Below are 25110 nucleotides of genomic sequence, written 5' to 3'. Positions count from 1 at the left end.
CATTATCGGCTCATATCTTAAAACGGAACGTTGCGACTTCCGACTCATTTCGCCAGAGCGGGTCACATTTATTATCTCTGTAAGCCCGGATAAGTTTAGTTTACATTTTTTAGGACAACAAGTTTGCTTCATTTTTTTTAAGTAATGACTACTTGAACAACTTAAGTTAAGTAAGGGATAATGTAGAGGCAGCCGGTAGTTATCGAGAAATAAGCCCCGACAGTGTGATCAGGACCCGACGCGAAGCTTATTACACGGCTACTTGTCACATAAGAAAAAAACGGACATGAATATGAATTTGAAACATTTTATTGGCATATTTGTTTTAAATTAACATTTTTATCCTTCCGCGAAACTTTGCACAGATGCATAAAATGATCGTAATACCTTATTAAGATCCTCTGCTTCATAGTTGTCTGTCTCCATTTTTTTCTCTTTTAGCCAGTCTTTAAGAAGTTTTAATGCCCATTCTGTATTTTTTTGTGTGTTGGCTTCGTAGCTGTCATGCTCTATTTTGTCAAGTTCAGTCTCAGTAAGCTCTCTGTGTCTTGTCGTTGTTCGTTCTTCTATCCACTGTTTAAATGTTTTTCCATACATGTTAAAATTAATGTCAAAATGTTCCATTCTTAATTGTGGTTGTCCAGTGTTTGTCACAAGATGGCGCCAAACAGTAATCTTTATTGATCTTTATTGGCGCGGAGTGATTTTAATCGTTCAAGTAGTACCGGCTATGCGTTATTACTTTGAAGCGGTTATTATTTGAAAAGAACGAACCTGCAAATGTCTCAACTGACCAATCAGAATCAAGCATTCCAGAGAGCCGTGTAATAAGTTTACTTAAACATATAGTAGAGGTTTCCCAGACACGGATTAGTCCTGGCATTTAGTAGCTTAATTTATTTGTAATAAACACTTTAATGGGCTATTTAAAAAAGTGTTAGGTTTTTTGTGTTCTTTTATATTTCCTGTATCTGTGTGCAGGCTCTTATTTGTATATGACAGTGTCAACAGCCCAATAACATTTTTTATTAAAAAGGCTTAATCAATGTCACTGTGCATTACGATTTAAAGCAGTATCAATTTTGTCAAAAATGTGACAAGTTCGGGTGTACAATACGCTTGTGATTCGTGAAGTTTTGACAAATTTTATAGACTTTTTATCGTTTCTTATTCAAATGTGATGTACACATGCACATATACGATAAGGTACAGTGTAACATAAGAACGATGTAGCGTTAAGAAGGTTTCGGGAAACCCAGCCCTGGATTCGGGACAACTGCTTTGATTTCGGGACACCCATAGATTCAGGCCCACCTCGACTTAATCCATGCCCACCCATGTCATGTTCTGCATCTGCCACTGACCTGGATTAGTTGACATTATTCGAAATTTGCAAGGAAACCACTGCTGTAAAGTGACAAAGATGTTAAAAAAACAGAACAATTTAAGGGCTCTATCTTACACCCGGCGCAATGCAGCGCAATGCGCGACGCAAGTGTCTTTCGCTAGTTTCCACCCTAATTTTCACGTTTAGCGCCGCGTTGTTTAAATAGCAAATGCATTTGCACCCCCTTTGCGCCCATGGGCGTTCTGGTCTAAAAAACGAGGCGTGTTCAGGCGCATTGTTGGCGCGTTGCTATTTTGAGGCAACTAAAATAGACTACGCCATTGATCAACAAAAACCTGGTCTAAAGTCTAAAGTCAATGGCGCAATATGTTTTATGTTATTTAAAGAGCGCATTAGTAATATGCGCCTATAAACGGGAGGACAACGCGGGTTTGCTTATCACAAAGTACATAAATGCGCAGCAGCACAAAAAGCTTTTAAATATGAAAGATTAAAGGATTGAATGTAAGAGATTATTATTGAGTCTCTTGGACATATTTATAAAGGAGGACTGATTATGAGACGTTAGAAGGCGCAAAGAGCTGCTTCACCTGCAGCCTGGTAAGTAAATAAATGCTTTGCTTTAAACAAATGCGTCTGTTTTTAAATGTTTTTTTTTAATGCTACCTCACGGATTTATTGTATATGATTTATCTGTGGATATGGCGAGATGAGAAACATTTGTAAGTAATGCTTAAAAAAACTCTTTGCTAAAAAACCGCTGTCCAAAGTGCTGAAACGTGAGGAGAGCCGTTTGTAATTTCTTTAAAAATACTTTATTTGTAACAAACAGGAGATAGAGTGAAAAACTTATATTGCATACTTGTAAATTATGTTTTGATGATATTGGATAGTCATACATTTAAAGCAATTACAAGCCTGCTTTTTACTTCCATGACTAAAAGAAAACGGGTTTTAAAGGTTTTAATAAAAAAAGAACAATTTCAATACAAGTGAAAAACAACACAATTATTTAACATTAATCTTAAACTGTGGATCTTCTTCCTCCGCTTAGTTTTTCAGTTTACAAAGTTCGTCATCTAAATAGGGATTAGACATAGCGCCAGCGCAACTTGCTTTTAAAGGGGATGAGAGCTGAGACTCTCATTGGTTTACTGCACGTTATGCCCAAAATACTCCCATTACAATTGTACCAACCCTTTTCGACCATGCGCTCGCCCACAAACCATTTTTCCCGTCGTTAAAATAGCAAAAGTGGATTCGGACACGCCCATTTAGACGTTGCACTGTGCGCATTAGACAATGCGCTTAGATCGTTAAAATAGGGCCCTTAGTCTTTGCATGAAATCCTCCCCTTTCTGAACAGTAATAAAAGACGACTGAAACATAGTCTGAACATTCCTCCTACAAGCAAAGATGGATCAGCACATCTCCATTGTACTTCTGTTCATTTTCATCACTGGAGGTATGAAAAAACTCAGCATACATTAATATGCATTATTATTTGATAGACATTTAAGAGACTATTGAATGTCTTTTCCTCTCTCTTGTTTTTACTCAAGCACACTCACTCAGATGTTATACATGCCTCGGTGGTCTGAAGTCAGGTTGTGAGCAAATGGGAAAGGAGACATGTCCTACTGGATTTACCAAATGTGCAAAAGGGACAGACAATAGTAGTGAGTCCAGTTTGTTGGAGTTTAAGTAGGATTGGAGTAGAAATTATCAAATGTGAATTCGTTTGTAAACATTTATACAGTATTTATGCATCTGGCACACTGTAAAAAATACTTTGCTGCCTTAAAATTTTTGTTGAATCAACTCGGATTTACTAGTCATTTCAACTTACTGTTATTTATCTTGACTAGAGATGAGTTGTTATAACTACAGCTGAGTTGTTATAACTAATAAATTTAAGTTGACTTTTCTCAGCTATATTTTATAAATTGTGACAACTAATTTCTGTTGACATGACTTGTAAATCTGAGTTGATTCAACAAAAAATTTTAAGGCAGCAAAGTTTTTTTTCAGTGCAGACGTTTTTATCACAGAGACTTACAGTGCATTACAAACTATACATTTTATCAGACAGGTTTCGCACTGCTAACGCAATACTCTTATCAATTAGGCAACAGGAATATTGGCATATTGGGATTGTATTCTTTATTTAAGTATCCTCCTAAGACCCGAGCTTTGGTTTGTCTTTTTTCAGATTTCTACCAGCTATGTTGGGGTTAGGAAGAACTAATAAATATAATAACTAAATAATTTTCTTTGAACATGAAGCAGTGTGATTTGTTATGACCCCAGTGCGGGTCAAAGTGTTGGTGTGTGTTTTGTCTTGTTTTGCAGGACGGCGTTCGAGTGTGTGACGTCATGATTGTGAGGACTTACACCTGTGTGGATGCTGGCGCCAGCGGATAAAAGCAGTTCCCTTTTGAATGACGTCGCTCGCTCCCCTCGCTTCCTGTGCCGTCTTAGTTCCTGTTTAGTTGTTTGCTTTACCATTTATCCCTGTTTTATTATTTACTTTAATAAATGTAATTCATTCTTTCATCCTTCCTCACGCGTTGTCTCCTTCTTTGTCACGGTTTGCGAGCCGACCGTGACAAATGGGGGCTCGTCGAACATTTTTTTGATGTAATTTAAAAGCGTTTTGGCGTTCTTTTGTAAGGAAGTTCGGCGTGTCGATTACCCGGATGTGAAAACGAAAGAGCGATTGGTTGTATAACGCTATTTGTAATTGGTGCATCGTATGGAAGGAATGCGCGTTGGGGTTTGTTTGTTTGTTCAATAAGAAAGGATGTTGCATCGCGGTGTTTGTGGTCACGCTGTTGTTTTCACGCGGACTTTAGAAGGTAAGTGATTTTGCAGATTCCGTTGTGGGAGGAATTTTGATTACTGTTTATTGTTCCCTTGTTAGGTGTAGCTGCTCATTCCCTTTTGGAACGAGTGGTATTGTAATTTTTTTTATTTTAGTTTGTTATTTTTGTGGGGTGACCGTGAGTAGAGCAGTTGTCTCGGGTGCATATCCGTGATGTGAGGGGGGCTGCCAGCATGCTGGTTCCTTTTCTTATGTCAGCGGAGTTGGTGCTTAAAATACCTCTCACCAGTAACCCCATGAAGAGTTAGGGTTGAGTTTAGTTTTTCTGTAGTTAGGGAAAGGGAACTCTTTATTCCTCCTGCTGGGATTTGTAAAAGCACATATCTGTTTGGTGTTTAACCTATGTGTAACCGGTAAGCATGTCTAGTGTAGTAGAGGATTTTATTCGTTTTCCTTCTGCAACTTTACTTGATTCATGTACCAAGGATCAGTTGTTTAAAATTGCTGATCATTACAAAATTGAAATTGCAGATAAGCGAGTACGGGATAGTACTGTTAGGGAAACTATTAGAACAAAATTGATAGAGCAGTCTATTCTGTGTGAAATGGAAGCTTCTGCCAGTAACACTAAACCTGATGTTTCCTCTTTTACTTTTGAGCAACAAGAGCGTTTGTTGATGTTACAGCTGGAACAAGAGCGTGTAAGATTAGAAGTAGAACGAGAGAAAACTAGAAGTGAACAGACAAATATTGAACTCCAAAAATACCGTTTGAATATAATTAGGGAGGGTGGTCTAAATACTGGCACAGGTGATGTTTATTCTGGTGCTTCCCAGGTGTTTGACACTGCTGGAAATTTGCGATTGGTTCCTAAATTTAATGAACGAGACCCAGACACCTTTTTTACGCTGTTTGAACGGATAGCAGATGCTAGAGGGTGGCCTAGTAAAGAACGTACATTACTTTTACAATGCATACTCACTGGCAGGGCTCAGGAAGCTTATGCAGCTCTTTCACAACTTGATTGTGAAGATTATGACACCGTTAAATCTGCTGTTCTAAAAGCATACGAGTTAGTACCAGAGGCGTACCGACAAAAATTTAGAACGTTGGTTAAGGGTTTTAATCAGGCTCATGTTGAATTTGCTAGAGAGCTTACTGTGGCATTTAATCGTTGGTGTATGGCGTCTGAAGTAACTACCTTTGAGGAATTGAGTAATTTAATTGTACTTGAACAGTTTAAAAACACTGTTCCTCCTCATATTGCTTTGTATATCAATGAGCAGAAAGCTGACACAGTGACCAAGGCTGCAGAGTTAGCTGACGATTATATACTAATGCATAAGGGTAGGTTTGAGCTACAAAAAACGGATCAAAATTTTGGGGAAAAAGTAGATCGTACACCCCGATATTCCTCTCTGATCTGTAATTATTGCCGTGGGAAAGGTCATTGGAAAGATGAGTGCCCTGTGTTAAAATCAAAGGGAAAAGGGGGCAAGACGCGTGTCAAACCAGCTGTCCTGGTAGCACCGGTGTTAAATCCTGTTAGGGTTTGTGAGGTTTCTGCTACAACACAGAAAATAAATGATGGTGAGTTTTCGCCGTTTATTAGTTATGGGCAGGTATCTTTTGTTGGGGAAGAGCAAAAAGTCCCTGTAACAATATTGAGAGACACGGGAGCATCTGAATCTTTTATCTTGCAAGATGTGTTGCCTTTTTCCTCTTTGAGTAGCACTGGTACAAATGTGCTTATTAGAGGTATTGGATTGAATGTCTTGTCTGTTCCACTACATAAAATAATGTTGACTTCTGAAATTGTGAGTGGAGAAGTAGTGATCGGAGTGCGTCCATCTTTGCCAGTAGATGGAGTACACATAATACTGGGAAATAATTTGGCAGGGGACAAAGTTTGGCCTGATGTGTTATCTCCTCCTGTAGTTTCATCTGTTCCCATTTCAGGTCCTGATGAGAGCGGCAGAAATTTTCCAGATGTGTTTACTGCATGTGCTGTGACTCGCTCAATGACCTCTGCACAACCAAAGTTGTCTTCTGATTCTGTTGTGGTAAAACCGACATTTACCTTGCCTGATGACTTTTCTGTTTCTATTCCAGAATTGGTACAGGAGCAGCAACTTGATATTTCTCTTCAGAAACTTTTTGATGGGGTGATGTCGTCTGATAACATTAGACATGTTGCTCATGGTTACTTTTTACAGGATGGAATGTTGGTGAGGAAATGGGTTCCACATGGAAATGATTTTGCTGGAGATCCTATTGTACAAATAGTTGTACCTGAAAAATATCGCTCTCTGGTGTTGGAAATTGCTCATGACAAACTTGCAGGTCATTTGGGGGTTAAAAAGACCTATGACAGAATCCTTCATCATTTTTTCTGGCCAAAATTGAAGAAGGATGTGTCAAAGTATATCAAGACATGTCATACTTGTCAATTGACAGGCAAGCCTAATCAAAAAGTAAAACCTGCTCCATTGTTTCCCATTCCAGTGGTTAGTCAACCTTTTGAGCATTTAGTTGTTGATTGTGTCGGCCCATTGCCGAGGTCAAAATCAGGTAGTATATATTTGTTGACTGTTATGTGTGCATCAACTCGCTACCCTTCTGCTTATCCTCTTCGTACCATTACTGCTAAGTCTGTAGTAAAGGCCCTGACCCAGTTTATTTCTATTTTTGGCATTCCAAAGATTTTACAAAGTGATCAAGGTTCTAACTTTACCTCTCACCTATTTTCTCAGGTTTTGAAGTTGCTGCGCATTAGGCACAACAAGGCTAGTGCTTACCACCCTCAAAGTCAAGGGGTGTTGGAACGTTTCCATCAGTCGTTGAAGTCGTTGCTGCGTGCCTACTGTACAGAGATGAAGGGTGATTGGGAGGAGGGATTGCCTTGGTTGCTATTGTCTGCACGTGAGGTATGTCAAGAGAGCACAGGATTTAGTCCCAATGAGTTGGTGTTCGGCCATACTGTTCGTGGGCCATTAGCTGTGTTGGGTGATAGTTGGACGGAGGGCACACCACCTCAGAATTTGTTAACTTATGTTAATGGTTTTAAGCGTCGGCTGTATGAGGCAGGTGAGATGGCCAAGAAACATTTAAAGTGTTCACAGACCCGCATGAAGTCCCTGTATGATAGACGTTCAGAGAAACGTCAGTTTATGCCAGGTGATCAAGTTTTGGCGTTATTACCTGTGGAGGGCTCACTGTTTCAGGCTCAGTATTCTGGTCCATTTGTAGTGGTGAAACAAGTCTCTGATTTAAATTATCTGGTTGCCACTCCAGATAGAAGGAAGTCAACACAGCTGTGCCACATTAATCTATTAAAACCATATTATTCCCGTTCTTGTCCAGATTACAATTTCAAGACTGAAGTAAAATCAGTCTTAGTAGCTGAAAGTACTTTGCCTGTTCTTTTGGAGAAAATCGATGAGGGGGTTTCTTTTCCAGAGGATACAGTACTGCTGGGGCGTCTTAAAAACTCAGAGACTCTTAAAAATTTGCATGTCATGTTGGCCCATTTGCCAGAATGTAAACGTGCTGACATAGTTGCTCTTATTGGTCGCCATGTCTCTTTGTTTGGGGATGTACCTTCACGTACGCACTGGTTGGAGCATGATATTGATGTTGGGAATGCTGAGCCCATTCGCCAACATTTTTATCGGGTGTCTCCAAATAAACTCGTACATCTTAAAAGTGAGGTTAAGTATATGCTGGATAATAATATTGCACAGCCATCTTTTTCTAGTTGGGCCTCTCCTTGCTTACTTGTGAATAAACCTGATGGCACTTATCGGTTTTGCACTGATTACCGGAAGATAAATAGTGTAACTAAACCAGACTCTTTTCCGCTTCCTCGTATTGAGGACTGTGTTGATCAGGTTGGGTCGGCCAAGTTTGTAAGTAAGTTCGATCTACTAAAGGGCTATTGGCAGGTCCCTTTGTCCCAGAGAGCGAAAGAAATTTCTGCTTTTATTACATCTGATGGACTATATTCTTATAACGTAATGAGTTTTGGCCTTAGAAATGCACCTGCGACCTTTCAACGTTTGATGAATAGGGTTATTTTTGGGTTGGAGGGAGTTGCAGTCTATCTGGATGATGTGGTGGTTTTCAGTGACTCTTGGGAAAAGCACTTGGTGGGTATAGCAGATTTATTGTCACGTTTTGAAGAGGCTGGATTGACCGTTAATTTGGCTAAGTGTGAGTTTGCCAAAGCCACGGTGACTTACTTGGGCAAAGTTGTTGGACAGGGCTTTGTGCGTCCAGTTCGCGCAAAGGTTGAGGCTATTGACGGGTTCCCTTCTCCTACTACCAAGAAGGAATTGATGCGGTTTTTGGGTTTAGTGGGTTATTATCGGGGGTTTTGTAGAAATTTTTCCACTGTGGTAGCCCCACTTACTGATCTGTTAAAAGCTAAAGTAGCTTTTGTTTGGACCTCCGCCTGTCAGGAAGCTTTTGATGCCGCCAAATCATTACTTACCACCTCTCCTGTGTTAGCGGCTCCCTGTTTTGATCGTCCCTTTAGGTTGTGTGTGGATGCTAGCAACGTGGGTGCGGGAGCTGTCTTGTTGCAAGCTGACGATTCTGGATTTCATCGTCCGGTCAGTTACTTCTCAAAGAAGTTTTCATCATATCAGCTAAACTATTCTGTTGTGGAGAAGGAAGCATTGGCCTTGATTTGGGCCCTACAGCATTTTGAAGTGTATGTGGGATCAGTGTCCGACCCATTGGTTGTATATACCGACCACAACCCGCTTGTTTATTTGCATTCTTTGCGTTGTCCAAACCAGCGTTTGACTCGTTGGTGCCTTTTCCTCCAGTCCTATGCCCTTGAGATCAGACACATTAAGGGTGTTGATAATGTGGTGGCTGACGCCCTTTCTAGGATTCCTTACTCCTCTTAACTGTTAAATTTCTGAACTTGTTTTATTCTTTTTAACTCTCTTAAATTGCTTCTACAGGGCCCGTAGTTGCTGGGAGTAATGGGAGTATTACTGAGTCATGGTGGTTCTACAGGAAGAGGTGTTTCTAATTTTGGATTGTGTGTCTTGTATAGACACCCTTTCTTATGGAGGAGGGTGTTATGACCCCAGTGCGGGTCAAAGTGTTGGTGTGTGTTTTGTCTTGTTTTGCAGGACGGCGTTCGAGTGTGTGACGTCATGATTGTGAGGACTTACACCTGTGTGGATGCTGGCGCCAGCGGATAAAAGCAGTTCCCTTTTGAATGACGTCGCTCGCTCCCCTCGCTTCCTGTGCCGTCTTAGTTCCTGTTTAGTTGTTTGCTTTACCATTTATCCCTGTTTTATTATTTACTTTAATAAATGTAATTCATTCTTTCATCCTTCCTCACGCGTTGTCTCCTTCTTTGTCACGGTTTGCGAGCCGACCGTGACAGATTGTCCATATTTGTGTACAACATGTTCCACATACAGAATTAAGTATTATGGTGCAAACATAAAAAAATTTGATGTCCACATACAGTATGTGAACATCCAGGTCTTAGGAGGTTAACGACGGTTTCAGCAGTAACAACATAAACAAGCGGCTTTCGTGGAAAACATGTAACTTCCGGTAAACTTCACTAAGAATGAATAACAACAAAGTCCTTTTAAAGTATATAACAAGCAAAATAAACAACACGTAGATTACCTAGAAAACCAAAACATTTGTTATTTTCGACAAGGTATTTGTTCAAGAGTTCAATTTAGCAACTAGTCAGACCACGCGTAATCGCGTCACCACACGTGCGTCCGATGAAACGGTCTATACACTTTTAGAACGAATGTGTTAAAAACAACACATTAGTGTTGATTCTGGGACAACACACTAACTGTATGATGGCTTGTCTTTTTTTCTGACTTTCACAGTTAAAGGATGTGTAAACCCTTGTGACAATCCTATTTTGTGATGTGATACCGACCTCTGCAATGGCACAGGTATTTACCTTGACTTTTTAATCTGCTTATTTTTAAGGTATTGATTTAAAGGTGTAGAGGAGGATTTTCTCGAATTTTAGAAAATAACCGCCTTCTCCACTTTTTTAAAAAATGCAATTGCGCAACACTCCTGATTGACAACTAGGAGGAGAAAATCATCTGCAATACCTTTAACTTATGCTTTTTTACAAAACACAGCTATGTTGGGTCATACGCTTGCATCTGGCAGAATCTGCAAAATGTTAATAAAAAACGCATTAAAATGAAAGTTTGTTATTTATTTAGTATACTGTGCTCAGAAAACTATTTCATAACATACTAATAGCCTAACTAAAAAGTTAAAAACAACCTCACTTAAAAGTTTACACTGTAAAAAATTGCTGTAGTTAGGCAGCTGTTTGCCAGTAACTTACTGTAGATTTAAATTTATGTTATTTACTATAAAAAACTATAAAATAATAGCCTCATGCAAAGCACTCTGGGAAACAGAAATCCTCATCAACCCTTTTTCTGTTTTTTATCAGATTTTGGTTCCCATTTTGGTTTGCATGAGACTTGTTAATGTTTAATGTTCATTTAACTTTGAACAAACTGTTGCCAGCAGATAACATACATTTAAATCTACAGTAAGTTACTGGCAAACAGCTGCCTGTAATACTGTTATTTCTATTTCTATTTTTTTTTACAGTGTACGCATTATTTTTCATACTGTGCAATATTACCTGGTTGATCAACTGCTTTATGTTTTGTGATACTTATTTATGAGTCTCTTATTTATCATAAGACTGACTGTCCTTCTGCATATTTGACCCCATAATCCAGTATTTGTATGATGTTAAGAATCATCTTTTTACACTGAGGACATATGAGAAACTCAGTACTGTAACTATTATAAAAGCTGCAGACATTAACTGATGCTCAAAAAGGCAACCTAATCATTTGACTCTATATAATAAATGCTATGGGTAGGCAATATCACCAAAATCTTATATCACGGTAGAATTAATTTTATATCATGATATCATATGTATCACGGTAGAGTTTTCTTTTTCTTTTAATAAGGTTTTTATGTTATTAAAATTTATGTTATTTACAAATTTTCACAATTCTTGTTACCAATATGAATAACAAAACAAAAAACATATACAGTCAATATATAATGGATTTTTAGGAACACATGTTCAATATCTCATTAATGCAATTACCTAATCAACCAATCACATGGCAGTTGCTTCAATGCATTTAGGAGTGTGGTCCTGGTCAAGACAATCTCCTGAATGCCAAACTGAATGTCAGAATTAGAAAGAAAGGTGATTTAAGCAATTTTTAGTGTGGCATGGTTGTTGGTGTCAGACGGGCCGGTCTGAGTATTTTACAATCTGCTCAGTTACTACAACCATAGGGTTTACAAAGAATGGTGTGAAAAGGGAAAAACCTCCAGTATGCGGCAGTCCTTTGGGCTAAAATGCCTTGTTGGTGCTATAGAGGTCAGAGGAGAATAAACCGACTGATTCAAGCTGATAGAAGGGCAACTTTGACTGAAATAACCACTCGTTACAACCGAGGTATGCAGCAAAGCATTTGTGAAGCCACAACACGCACAACCTTGAGGCGGATGGGCTACAACAGCAGAAGACCCCACCGGGTACCACTCATCTACCCTACAAATAGGAAAAAGAGGCTACAATTTGCACAAGCTCACCAAAATTGGACAGTTGAAGACTGGAAAAATGTTTGTGTCATAATTTGGTGTAAACAGAATGAGAACATGGATCCATCATGCCTTGTTACCACTGTGCAGGCTGGTAGTGGGGTGTAATGGTGTGGGGAATGTTTTCTTGGCACACTTTAAGCCCCTTAGTGTCAAATGGGCATCGTTTAAATGCCACGGCCCACCTCAGCATTGTTTCTGACCATTCTGACCACCATGTACCCATCCTCTGATGGCTACTTCCGGCAAGATAATGCACCATGTCCAGGGCCGCATTAATGCATGGGCTTACCTGGGCTTAAGCCCAGGGCCTCGGGCTGGGAAGGGCCCCGAGATGCCGGAAAAAAATAACAACCGCATTTTATAAAAAAGTTGATACTCCCTTTAAAATTATGCTTAATCGCTTTGCTTTGAATGTCCGTGCGTGAATGCAGTTCCTGCGCAAGAATATCTCTCACTTACTGTAGGCTACCCTGCAGTCATTAGTGAGCATTTTAAAATTTCTGTCTGAAATATCCATTATTGCATTTCTGAAGGCAACACAGACAGCTTTCTTATAAAGTGACCACAAATGCCCAGGGCTCGACATTAAGGCTTGTCCGCTTGTCCGGGACAAGTGGATTTTTTGTAGGTGTGGGATTTGATTTTATTTTATTAGTCGTGCTGTTTATAATCTTAATTCATGTGTATTATTAAAACAATGATTTCTGTGCTGAGTACAAGAGAGCTGTCTGTGTGTGGAGGGTTATTGGGGGGAGGTAGCTTGAGTGAAGGAATTTCCAGCTGGTGGCCGAGCAAAGAGATAAGGAGATAAGAGCAAAGCTTTAAGGAGAAAACAAAGAAGTGCATGCTTTTGATATTAGTTCACTGGCAATCATTCATTTCCAGATTGTTACATGTAGAGGTGTTTGGATTTATACAATTACATGTTGCTATGAATATTAATGTGTTAAAATATATAAATGATTATGCCTTTGTGCCCATGACTAATGTAGAAGATTGCCCTGTAATAAGACATTGACATGTAGGGATGAAATGCTCGAGGGCACAAAGTGGCTGATGTGTGTGTGGGAGCCAGGGGGGCTGTAAAAAGCCCTAAGGGAAAACATACTGAACAGATGTTTTTTAATGATGATAAAAGTGTTTGCTTAGAAGTAGTATTGCAGTAAAAGATTTAATATGTGTTTATCTATCTAAAGAAGTTAATGTGTGCCTTATTCATATAACCAATTTTACGAATAATGAAATTATGTCATGATATTGAAATGTGTTCTACATAATAATCACTTTTATCTTACAGTTTGTTTTTTATGAATAAATGAATGTTTTATTAATGATTTGTTTTTAAGAAAGCATTATAAAATGCTATGTGAAGTCAATCATATGTAATGCTATGTGAAGTCAATCATATGTAAAGTGGAAAAGTACTGGGGGGAGAAGAAACAAACTGCAGGACTCTCAAAGTTGGGGGAGAGCAGTTGTTTTTTCCTTTGTCTGTGTGTTTATCTTTGCCTATTAGGCTAAAACTGGGTGTGGTGAGGGAGTCAGATTCACGAGGAAAAGCAGCCTTTGTGGGTGGAGATTCTAAGAAGAAGATCGACGTCACATACTCTATAAATAGTTGTTTTCCCAAATGCTGGGGGTTGTTGCTTGCCGATTGTGGCCTTGAAACAACCCGGCGCGCTGTAAAACTTTTTCATATCTGATCAATAAATATTCAATTTAGATATTTGTGTCTTTCCTCCAATTATGAACATGCAGATGGACGCCTTAAAGTCCAACATAGGACAGGTATAAAAGAAAATTAGTTGTCCGACTGGACAAGTTAAATTTCAATCAATGTTACTTCACGTTATGTGCCGTTAACGACAGAGCAGAACGCGCAGCGCAAACACCGAGCGGAATTTTGAACAGAGCGTGCGCACGCCGACACACACGTTTACATGTACTGTTATTGTTACTAAACAAGCTGTGCGCGCATTAAACCTGATCGACGAACATGTGTGCGTGCTGCGCGACAGCGATTTGAATCTGACAGAGTTTGTCACTGTACATTAAATATCCCACACGAACATTACAGCGTAAATGCTAGGTTTAAGATTGATTTTATATATATATAACAGATAATCTAGATACATTTATTCTAATAAGTTTTAAAACATGGTAATGTTTTGCTTTAGTGTTTTTATGTCAGACAATCATTGAAAAATCTTCTATTATTTTGCTTTAATTGCTAGTCCGGGTTTGGTTGAAGGCTTCAGTTTGTCCGGTTAGAACAAGTATGTCTCACTCAAAGTATTCAAATCGTTGACTTTATTAAATGTGCATGTGTGTTTAGTATAATGCACGCAGACGCACAGTCCACAAAACCTCCTTTGATTTGAATCAATCCTGCTTATTTAAACTATAACTATTTACACTATTCAGCCGATCTCCTTTCCCGTTATCATTCACCTGCTCTATTCTCCGACACTGCGCAGACTCTCTAGCGGTAAGTTTTGGAACAGTCCATTTCGCACTTAACAACAGGGGTGATCGGATTAGTCCATTTATTAAAGGTGACTCTTTTCTACAATCATTGAAATGTGGGAAAAGAGTAACAAGAAGCAGCCAAATGAATCTTAGTAAAATACATTTCAGTGGCCTAAATTCACATGATTTTCTGGTCTCTATAGTATTTTCAGCAATGGGAGATATAAATCCTGGTTTCAAAGTAAATTTCAAAAGTTTTATTTGATTAAATAGTTTAAAAAAACATGAGGTTGAATAATGACTATACATTTTATGTTAATCTCAATTCATTTGAATTAAAATTAAAGTATTGTAGCAATTGTATGTTATACATTATTCTTATTAACACACCTATAATGCTTAAAAGGATTTTAAGGATGGATGATAGAGATTTTATGTGCCACAACTGCTGGCCCCTGCCTGGCCACCACTGAAAATCCCTTGCTCCGCCAGTGATTTAGCAAAACACAAAAAATACATTATATTATAAATCTTTACCCGGACAAGTGACTTTTGTGCATGGACAAGTGAAACACAAATTTACTTGTCCGATGGACAAGTTGCACAAAAAGTTAATGTCAAGCCCTGATGCCTTTCAAGTGATGACCAAGACGAAACTGAGGACGCGTTTTTATCTTAATATGAAAGACAACGTGTATATAAACATTCATTAAATGATTCCTCATAACATTTTAAAGCTAAGATATACAGAACAGCACACAAAGATTTTACACAAAACATTTTTGATAACTAAATCTAAAATAACAAATTAGATTCTGCCTCGGAAGCCACGGCTAAGTTCAGCGATCTTATTTCATTTTGAGATTTAGCTTGGCAAATCTTGGAAATAAAAGACGAGAAATTACATATAATTTGTTACTGTAAATTATAAAAAACAAGCTTTATATACAATTCCTTAAACAAAAAACACTGAAATTAATGATCTTATAGACACTATATATGCTTTATTATTTTGCACAGAAATATCTGATTGCTTACTTTCACTTTGATCATCTCTGTATTCACTTGAAACACCTGATGATTCTTATAACATTTGTTTCAAGAATCTCTTATCATTTGAAAGTTAACACCGACCATAATATTAAATCACAAGAGAGACAATTGTGTCAGATTTGGTAGAGATATTTTTGGTGTCATCACCGAAAAAAAAAAAAAACGGCATACCTGTTTTGTAGTTCAACTTCTGAAAAGTTGAGCAACCTTTTTAAATACATTTTAAAACTTATACTTGTCGAAAAAATCAGTTTTTTGATGTTTAGTTTGATGAACGCCTAAATATGATCACGCAGAACACCTAGCGCGTTCGGCTAAATTGAACGTGATAGCATGCAACACCGCAACATCGACACAACGGAAAGCAATCCAAAACTTACAGAACTTAAATTAGATCAGAATTTACCTTTATAATTAATAAAAAATAAAAACAAAATAAGGTCAATAAGGTGCAGAACATGAGTGCAAAATGCCTAAATGCGCAGGGGAATAAAACCCACAAACCACAAATAGTTTAATCAGATAACACTGAATAATCTATCAATTAAATAAAAAAAGGAAATATTAAAATTAATTATTAAAATAACGAAAGTATAGAATTGCCTGTTTTGTCTTTTTAATTGCAGAAACAAAGAGACTTTGCAATGGTTTCTGGATATGGACGTGCAGCTCTGTCATGGGATTTAGGCTATGAACAGACTTTAAAAATATTTATTGAAAGGTACTTTTTCACATATTATTTACTTAGTATTATCATAAAAGGATGTATATTTTTTATATTGGGAGAAAGCTGTTAAATGTAAAATCAGATATGTGCACTCTTATGCAGCCAAAATTAAAGGTGCAGTGTGTAATTTTTTAGAAGGATCTCTTGAAAGAAATGCTAAATAATATACAAAACTATATTATCAGTGGTGTATAAAGACCTTTTAAAATGAAACATTATGTTTTTATTACCTTAGAATGAGACGTTTTTATCTACTAACACAGAGGGTCCCCTTAAATGGAAGTCGCCATTTTGTGCTGCCATGTTTCTACAGAAGCCCTTAACGGACAAATTTTTTTACTAAGTTGTCTCCAACGATAAAATGTTTGTCCAGTGGTGGCTATTGTAGCTTCTTAATGCATTTCAAAAGCAAGGGTTGGGCAGTGGACTGAGCCGTTGGTTGCAATTCGCAACCTCCCCACTAGATGCTGCTAAAATTTACACACTGCACCTTTAAATGATCCTCATTTTATAACACATCTGCGACGATTGACTGTGCAGTAGTCGAATCAGGCTTCTCCTGTTAAAGCATTGAATCTTAGACTATTTGGGTCACCTCTAGCTAGGACTATGTGCATATGTTATGAAGTGATATTTGTGTATATTGTGGGCACTCCGATATGGTTTTAATATTTTTTTATTCCATTTATTCCAGCAAAATAAAAGCCTGACAACTTGCACTTAGTGGTTATAAAGATTGTGTGAATGTAGGCTGCAATTCTGGTGGATGAAGGGCCACACAAAAGGGTAAAGCCCAGGGGCCCCTTACAGTGTTAATGCGGCCCTGACCATGTCACAAAGCTTGAATCATTTCAAACTGGTTTCTTGAACATGACAATGAGTTCACTGTACTAAAATGGCCCCGACAGTCACCAGATCTCAACCCAATAAAGCATTTTTGGGATGTGGTTGAACGGGAGCATCGCAAATCTCCATCAACTGCAAGATGATATCCTATCAATATGGGCCAACATTTCTAAAGAATGCTTTCAGCACCTTGTTGAATCAATGCCACATAAAATTAAGGCAGTTCTGAAGGCAAAAGGGGGTCAAACACAGTATTAGTATGGTGTAATATCCTCTAAGTGAGTGTATATCTTATTAAAGGTAAGTGATTTAGTCAAAAGCAGTCTTTTTGATTCAGATTTGCATCTGTTGTTTGTGTTTTAATCTATGGTTTCAATGGCTTAAAATCACTTGATTCAAAAGTGCAATGCTTAAAAACATACAAAGTGCAAAGTGACGTGGGCACGTAACCTCGATAGAGACACTAGTCCAAAATCTCTACCGGTTGACAAATTTCTACCGGTTTATCATACCTACCAGTCTACCGCCCACCCCTATTAAATTGACTTTTTATTTGTATTTACAGTATGTAATTGCCAAGATAGCAAATTTACTCTTCTGTGTTCTGCTGTTCTGTTCATTGTTAATGTTGGCTTTGTGTTAAAAAAACATTTTTATGTCTTGATCAGATGGAATCTATAAGGGAAGTTTCATCCTCCTCCTGTTTCCGCTCTTCTTCTACATGCTGTTTAATTGAATTCAACAGAATTTCAGACCACAGCTATAACTGCTAAATACAACAACGCAATTTAACAAAATTTACACAAAAATTTTTTACTATTTGCTATATATTTACTATATAATGCTTATTTGTTGCTGATGTATGCTGCATGAATTATCAATTCACATTTAGTTGTTAGGTTTTGTTTAAAAAGGTTTGAGCTTAGTAACAACATAAGCTAATGTAACATTTCATACACACTCTTAGAAAAAAGGTACAAAAGTACTTTTTTGTCACTGGGATGGTAAAAGGTCCTAATATGTATACCATTTAGGTACTAGTATGTTCCTTTTAGGTACAAAAGGGTATTTTTTGAAAAGGTACCACCCCAGTGACAAATTTTTAACCTTTTTTAGAGTGCATTAACATTTAAGATATGCAGACATGCAGCTCATTTCCTCTGAAAACCCATAGCACTTTTTGGTTATTGGTTAAAATATACTTATCGCATAAAATGATGCTGTAGTACATAGTTTGCACTGCAACACATGTAATAAAAGAAGCTTGACTCTGTGTATGTGTTTTCCTATTTAACATTAATAATTATGAAGCTCATTAATGTCCTGAATATATACATTTCAAATTTAAAAAATCATAAAAATTGACTAGTTTATCTACAGTAGGGGAGACCGGGGTTGGTTGTCACAATTTTTACTCATGCATGAATTGCTCATCTTCAAAAAATCTTTCAGCAGTAATTCCTACATGAAATGAAACTTTGGAGTCTTGGCTTTAAATGTGTATACGTTTTACTTTTCAAATGTATTGTAACAGGAAGTAATTAACCATCAAAGACACTCTGACACAATGTGACAACCAACCCCATCACGGGGTTGGTTGTCCCTATAGAGGTTCAATAGGATTTCAGTGATAAATTGGGATCTGAAAAGATAATGTGTAACTTTTTTGTTTTTTAAGCTAGAAACTGCAAATAAGTTTTAATATGAATCCACCCCTATGATAGTTGTTATTAATGCCCCTTATGTTTAAACAATGGGATTAAACTGGGTGATCAGTTACTTGAATAGGCTTTAGACCCAGCTGCACTATGAACCTCAGCCAGCTCCTTGATTCCTGTCTGCCATTATTGGACAAACTGATTAATCCAGGTGTATATGATTAATGTTGTTGTGACTACTGAGGTCAGGCACACCTGGATTAATCAGTTTGTCCAATAATGGCAGACAGGAAACAAGAAGCTGGCTGAAGTTCAGGAAGTAGTGCAGCTGGGCATAAAGCCTACTGTGTTGAGAAATAAAATGAAATAATTTTTAGTGTTAAAACCTCTTTGTTTAATGCTTTATTTTATTTTAACAGCAAACAAAAACAGACAAACAGTCTTAAAAGGTCTACGTGTCCAATATTCTTATGTGACAACCAACCCCGCAAGCTATGTGACAACCATCCCCAACTGACTTCTTGACAAACATGCTAAGCTAGCTGCCACACGGCTTTAACTTGATAGCTAAAATATGATTCAAAATAAAGCTACTACTTTTAGCTTTTTAATGAGTGTTTTGTTTTTGAATGATTAATATCCTACAAGATCTCAACACAAAAACAACACCAACATGAAAATTTACTCTGACCCATAAAAATAAAAAATTGTCTTCTCACCTCAATGTTTTCTGTCTGCTCAGCAAAATTTCAAGTGCAAATGAGTAAGCTATTAAAGGCTAACAAATTGATATCAAAATTGTACCACAGCGCCATGTAGTATGTCTGGAATAAGCAGTGTGACAACCAACCCATGAGACAACCAGCCCCGGTCTCCCCTACTGTATACATTATTGCAAAGTTAATATTACTTATATAATATAATGTTCTCTCTGGAAAATGTTCCATTGTCAGGCAGTCGCAAGAAATTGCACTACTCATTTGCCTGCCATTTTGAATAAGGCCATCTGCATAATAAAAACTGCAGGCCGACCAAAAGTAAGACCTATTTTTATATTTATCCCTGTTTACTGTTAATTTTTTCTACAATTTTAGTCAGTATTTAAGGTTCATAGTCAGTAAATTCATGTGCTATCACACCATTTTAAAATCTGTTGGTGCTTGTCCAGACAATCTCTGTCTGGTGGTTTTGGACTGATTGTCACAGTATAAATGGCAGAATGTTTTTTGTTGATAATAATTCATAATTTTGTTGCTGAAGTTGTACTTTTTTTATTTACATAAAGCATCTAAACAAATATGTGTCTTAATGCTCTTACATAACCGTTCTCATACTGGTATTCCTATTCTCTGTTCACACACAACATCTTACAACTTCTTACTGGTACTAGTGTTTTTAAAATGGTCCTGTTCACACATGATCTCTTTACTGCAATTTACCAGTAAAGACTGTATGTGTGAAGTTATAACTGCTTGTGTATAAACAGTATATATCTATTTGTTGAATGCCCAAATCCTTTCCTCACTCTTTGTGAAGCTTTATGTTTACTCTCTAATGTTTTAGACACAGATTGCACCTCTTTTCTCTACAGATTGAAGTCATCTAATATAATATTATTGTTTGGTCAAGAGCAAATATGCTTGACTGTCAGCATTTGCAAGTAGAAACAACAAAAACAAGTACTGCGGTGTAGTCATATCCCACCATTTTTTTCAACACGACCTCGCCTCTTGGCGGTTTAGAGGAAACCTCCGCCCTCCGACAAAGTTTACTGGTATTTTACCAGTGATGTGCCAATGATGTCCCACTGGTAAACATCCTTGTGTGTGTGAATAGCACATTTTTGTGTTTACTGGTGAAGTGGTTCTGGATGTTAATTTACTGAAATTGCTGTGCGAAAGAGGATATTAACTAAAGCATAAGCTTTCTGGAAAGAGTGGTTTTCAGGCCTAGTCCACATGTACACGTGTATTTTTATAAACAGAGTTTTTCTCTCCTTTGTTAAAAAAAACTCTGTGTCCACCATGGCCGTAGCCAGCTATGAGGTCAACGAGATCCGGAAGTCGGTAAAATGTTCATATTAAAAAAAGGATTTGAAATTCTCTGAATGACTAATTGGTTTATTTAAAATGGCCCATATTGGCATCCGCATACCGTATATAATTAAGTCTGGACCGTTTACTGTATAGGTTAGTGTAAAATGATGGATTGACGCAAGGGTCCTCCAGAATTTGCAGTGTTGCCAGATCCCATTATTAAAATTCCTCTTAGTGTTTTAGCAATTAATGTGACACTTTGAGATACTAAATTGATGATTAGATTAAGTTTGTGTTAAAAATGTTTCTGATTTATTTCTTTGAACTTAATTTGGACTATCATATTTGTTTGTTTAGCGTACTAATATCTGGCAACACTGGGTGACCAGCACCTACAGTAAACTGATAGTTATCGCAACACAATCTTGAGGCAAGTCGTGTTATAGTCACAAAATATTTGATTTATTTGTTCATGTTCATGGACATGATTTTTTGCTTTTTTTCATGCCATTGAGCACAAATGTATTTTTCGTGTCACTATGCAGCAAATTTCTATAAACTCTTTTTCGTGTTTAGTTTTTTTCCTATTTTTAAACCATTGCCGCTTGGGGTTAGATTTGGGATGTCATTTTATGTATTGGTTTCTACATTTGTTTTCCGATTTTAAAACTATTTTCGCTTGGGGCTGGGTTTAGATTTGGGGTTTTGGTTAGGATGTCTGAAATTCATTCAAACCTCATCTACAAGTGACAATGGGAAAAAAACAAATAGGAAAAAACAATGAGAAAACAATACTTAAAATAACACGAAAAATAAAGTCGTGGTCAATGGGACGAAAAAATTGGAAAATCGTGTCCATGAACATGAAAAAAAAAAACAAATATTTTGTGACTATACCACAACTTGCCTTTAGATTGGGTATCAAAAAGGCGCATCATAGTGCAGGCAGGCTATTGCTTACAGGATACTCCATTCGGTAAGACAAAAGCAGTAATAACCATGAATGTGTCTGTAAAAGTATCAACAGTATACAAAAAACAGAAAATAACTTGGTTACAAATATAAAGAACAATTGGGCTTAAATGAAATATGTAAAATATGTTAACACCCCAAGCACAGTAAAGATAATCTCAAGAGAAAGTTCTTGTTTAGTATCTTGTAAAGTTCTTGCTCATAATATTGCTTATTAAAATTATTAAAATAATAATATGCAAAATAATGGAGAAAACCCCAAAAAGAGAACCACTGCTGTAAACTGTGTTTTAACAGAATTCTGTGCATTACACCCTCCCATTTCTGAACAGTAATAACAGACGACTAAACATAGATTGATCATTCCTCTTACAAGCAAAGATGTATCAGCACATCTCCATTCTACTTCTGTTCATTTTCATCACTGGAGGTATGATAAAACTCAGCATACATTAATATGTATTATTATCTGATAGACATTGAGAGACTATTAAATATTATTCCCTCTCTTTTGTTTTAACTCAAGCACACTCACTCAGATGTCATGAGTGCCCGAAGTCAGGTACTTGTCAAGAAAACAAGACGTGTCCTAATGGACATTTCAAATGTGCAACAATGACAACGATTAATGGTAAGTCCAGTTTTAATAGAGGGGGAAATGAATTGTCAAAACGTAGGATTGGAGTGGAAATTATCAATTGTGAATTAGCTTGTAAACATTTCCTACATTAATGCGTCTGGCATTCTTTTTATAACAGACTTATAGTGCATTATAAGCAATACGTGTTATCGTTTTGCACTGTAAAAAATAATACGCTGGATTTACTTAAAAACAATAATGCATCATTTTTGCATCCACTTTTTTTCCAAGTTTTATTAAAAATTTTAAGCAATTTTTTGCATAAATTGCTCAAAATTTCAAGTAAAACCTACTTAAAAAATGGATGCAAAAATGATGCACTATATTTTTAAGTAAATCCCAACCTTAATTTTTTTTACAGTGTGTGTTCCCAAGATCAAACCCACAACTTTTGCACTGCTAATGCAATGTTCTACCAATTGGGCTACAGGAATATTGGCATAATTGTTTTCTTTATTTTAGTATAATGTATGCTTGCTTTTTTTAGATTTTGATGAGAAAATTAACACAACTAAATCATGTGAAATTGGTTGCGTAAATCGTGCGGTGACCAGATGTACAACGATAACCACTAAGTGCTGTGATACTGATAACTGCAACGGCACAGGTATTTACCTTGACTTTTCAATTCGCTCTTTTTTAAGATATTGATTTAACCGATTCTTTTCTACAAAACACTTTGGGTCGTACGTTTGCATATACCTTGCAGTATCTGCTAAATATTTTTTTAAAAACAATCATTGAAATTGACAGTTTGTTTTTATTTAGTACTTTCCTCAATAACAACATAATAACCAAGTTAAAAAAAACAACCCCGTTCAAAAGTTTACATGCATACGCTTCTGTAACGTGTTGTAACGTGCAAAGTCTGTGCTTACTGTACTTTAATGCATGTATTGTATTTAATTATTTAATCAAACCAAAATATAATTATTTAACTATATATTAATGAATTGATGTTAGTTTTGTGTTAATAAAACATTTTGTGTCTTGATCAGATGGACTCTATAAGGGCGGTTTCATCATGTGTCCACTTATCTTCTTCATCTTGTTTCACTAAAATCAACCGAACATCAGACCACAGCTAACAAATACAATGAAGCAATGTAACGCATATAATACTATTTTTTTATTAATTTACTATATAATGCATATTTGTTGCTGATGTGTGTTTCAATTATCCATTCATCCATTTGGTTGTCGGGTCCAAAATTACTTATTATTACTTAATATAAAATATTACTTTAATTTTTAATGGTCTGTCATGGACCCCAGTACCATATGAGATACTGTTTGAAAGCTAAGAATCTCTACTTTCTACAGATATGCATCACTTTGACATATATTTTACTGCAAGAAAGTTATTTCCCCCTAATTTTTATATGATTTAATATTCTCATATTTCATATTTTTCAAATATAACAAACATGGGCAAGTCTTATATCAAACGAAAGCTCTCACTCTCGGAAATAAGGCTACATCATTATTTTTGTTCTATTGTCATCACATATCCAACAATCGTTGAATGAATAATGAGGTAAAAAATAGTCTTTTGTAAATTTACCTGAAACTTGAGCGTGAACTGCCTCAGATAGCACAGATAGCCACAAATGCTACACCATCTTTTCTCTTAGGTCCTACTCTAAAAAATGAGTCCATTCACAGCATTTTTTTATTATATGTGCTAAACAAAACAAAGTACTTTTATATAAAAAATGTATGAATAACTTGAATTCGACATGCTAAAGAGATCATTGTTTTTTGGGGTGTTTACTGTCTTCTCCTGCTAACAACCAGAACTGTCTGCAGTCTGCTAGAGCACACAGAACCAGAGTTATCCACTTTCAAAGACAGTGTTTACAACATAAAAAAAGAAAATTTGGTGTTTCATCATATGAAAAACAACATAAATAACAATATTTGTCACAAACAGCAGCTTTTTATGTAACTTCAAAGGGTTTTCTGTAAAATGATATAAAGATATTGCATTTATTCCACTGTATGTGGTTATGGGGACACTTCAAATATTTTTAGGCGGAAATTTATACAAAAAGCGTATTATTCCCCCCTTCAGTTGGAGTAGAATAACTTTTGCATAGATTAGTGAAAACCCTCAGCACTCTCTGGTTATTGTTTAAAATGAAAATAAAGCATTAACTGATGCTGTAGCATGAGTTTACATTGCAACAAATAGTTTTTATTAATGTAAAGCAATTGGAACAATTAAACAATTGTGAAAAGCGCTATATAAATAAAGTTGAAAATGTAATAAAATAAAGAGCTTGACTGTGTGTATATGTATTATAAAATCATGAACTTACAAAACGATCATATGTAAGTTAAAATATGTGTTTTTATTTGTGAAGAGAACAGATGAACAGAGATTGTGCATCACTTCCCATGAAGCAGATGAATGAATGCTTGAAAGCGGTAAAACACAAGACCTTTGTATCTGTATGACATTATTGAATGAGTGCTTGCCTTTCTCTGTTATCATCAGATTTTGTGTATTTACATCTCAGACAGAAGAATAATTTGTTGCAGATTATATTTTTTTTGAGATTGATCTTGCGCTCTTGCATCGTATTGGAGTGTGTTAAACTTTTAAACAATGTAAATTTTAAACCCAGCAGAAAAATAGCAAAATAAAGCTAAAAAAAATAGCTTTTTGAGAGGGAAGTTTTAGGGGTTTACAGTATGTGTTGCAAAAGCGGCAGCCCCTGATGTTTTCAAAGACAGAAATACTTTAATGCTAATGCTTTAAAAATAAATGTAATGTCATTATGACTTTTATTTTGTTTTCCCAGTAATGAAACTTTATAAAAGAATAAAAACTGTCTGTGGTTACTGCTTATATATTTATTTATCTAAACAC

General features: G+C 36.5%; 1 protein-coding gene across 2 annotated transcripts; it reads left to right on the top strand.

Annotated features, from left to right (window-relative positions):
* The first annotated feature begins 2747 nt into the window (after nt 1–2747).
* LOC141366149 (lymphocyte antigen 6D-like) lies at nt 2748–24550 on the top strand. Of its 2 annotated transcripts, none has more exons than XM_073871516.1 (4): nt 2748–2813; nt 22122–22226; nt 22723–22842; nt 23234–24550. In XM_073871516.1, the coding sequence occupies exons 1-4, from the start codon at nt 2765–2767 to the stop codon at nt 23293–23295; spliced, it is 336 nt and encodes a 111-aa protein (XP_073727617.1). In that variant the 5' UTR covers nt 2748–2764; the 3' UTR covers nt 23296–24550. The 2 variants fall into 2 exon arrangements, 1 of the variants encoding a protein (XP_073727617.1); XR_012371236.1 differs by lacking the exon at nt 2748–2813 and adding an exon at nt 21902–22025.
* The last annotated feature ends 560 nt before the right edge of the window (nt 24551–25110 follow it).

Source organism: Misgurnus anguillicaudatus, chromosome 9 (genome assembly GCF_027580225.2).
Source record: "Misgurnus anguillicaudatus chromosome 9, ASM2758022v2, whole genome shotgun sequence".
Taxonomy (NCBI): Eukaryota; Metazoa; Chordata; class Actinopteri; order Cypriniformes; family Cobitidae; genus Misgurnus; species Misgurnus anguillicaudatus.
The sequence above is the reverse complement of the archived record's forward strand: the minus strand, read 5'-3'. Positions and strand labels throughout refer to the sequence as shown.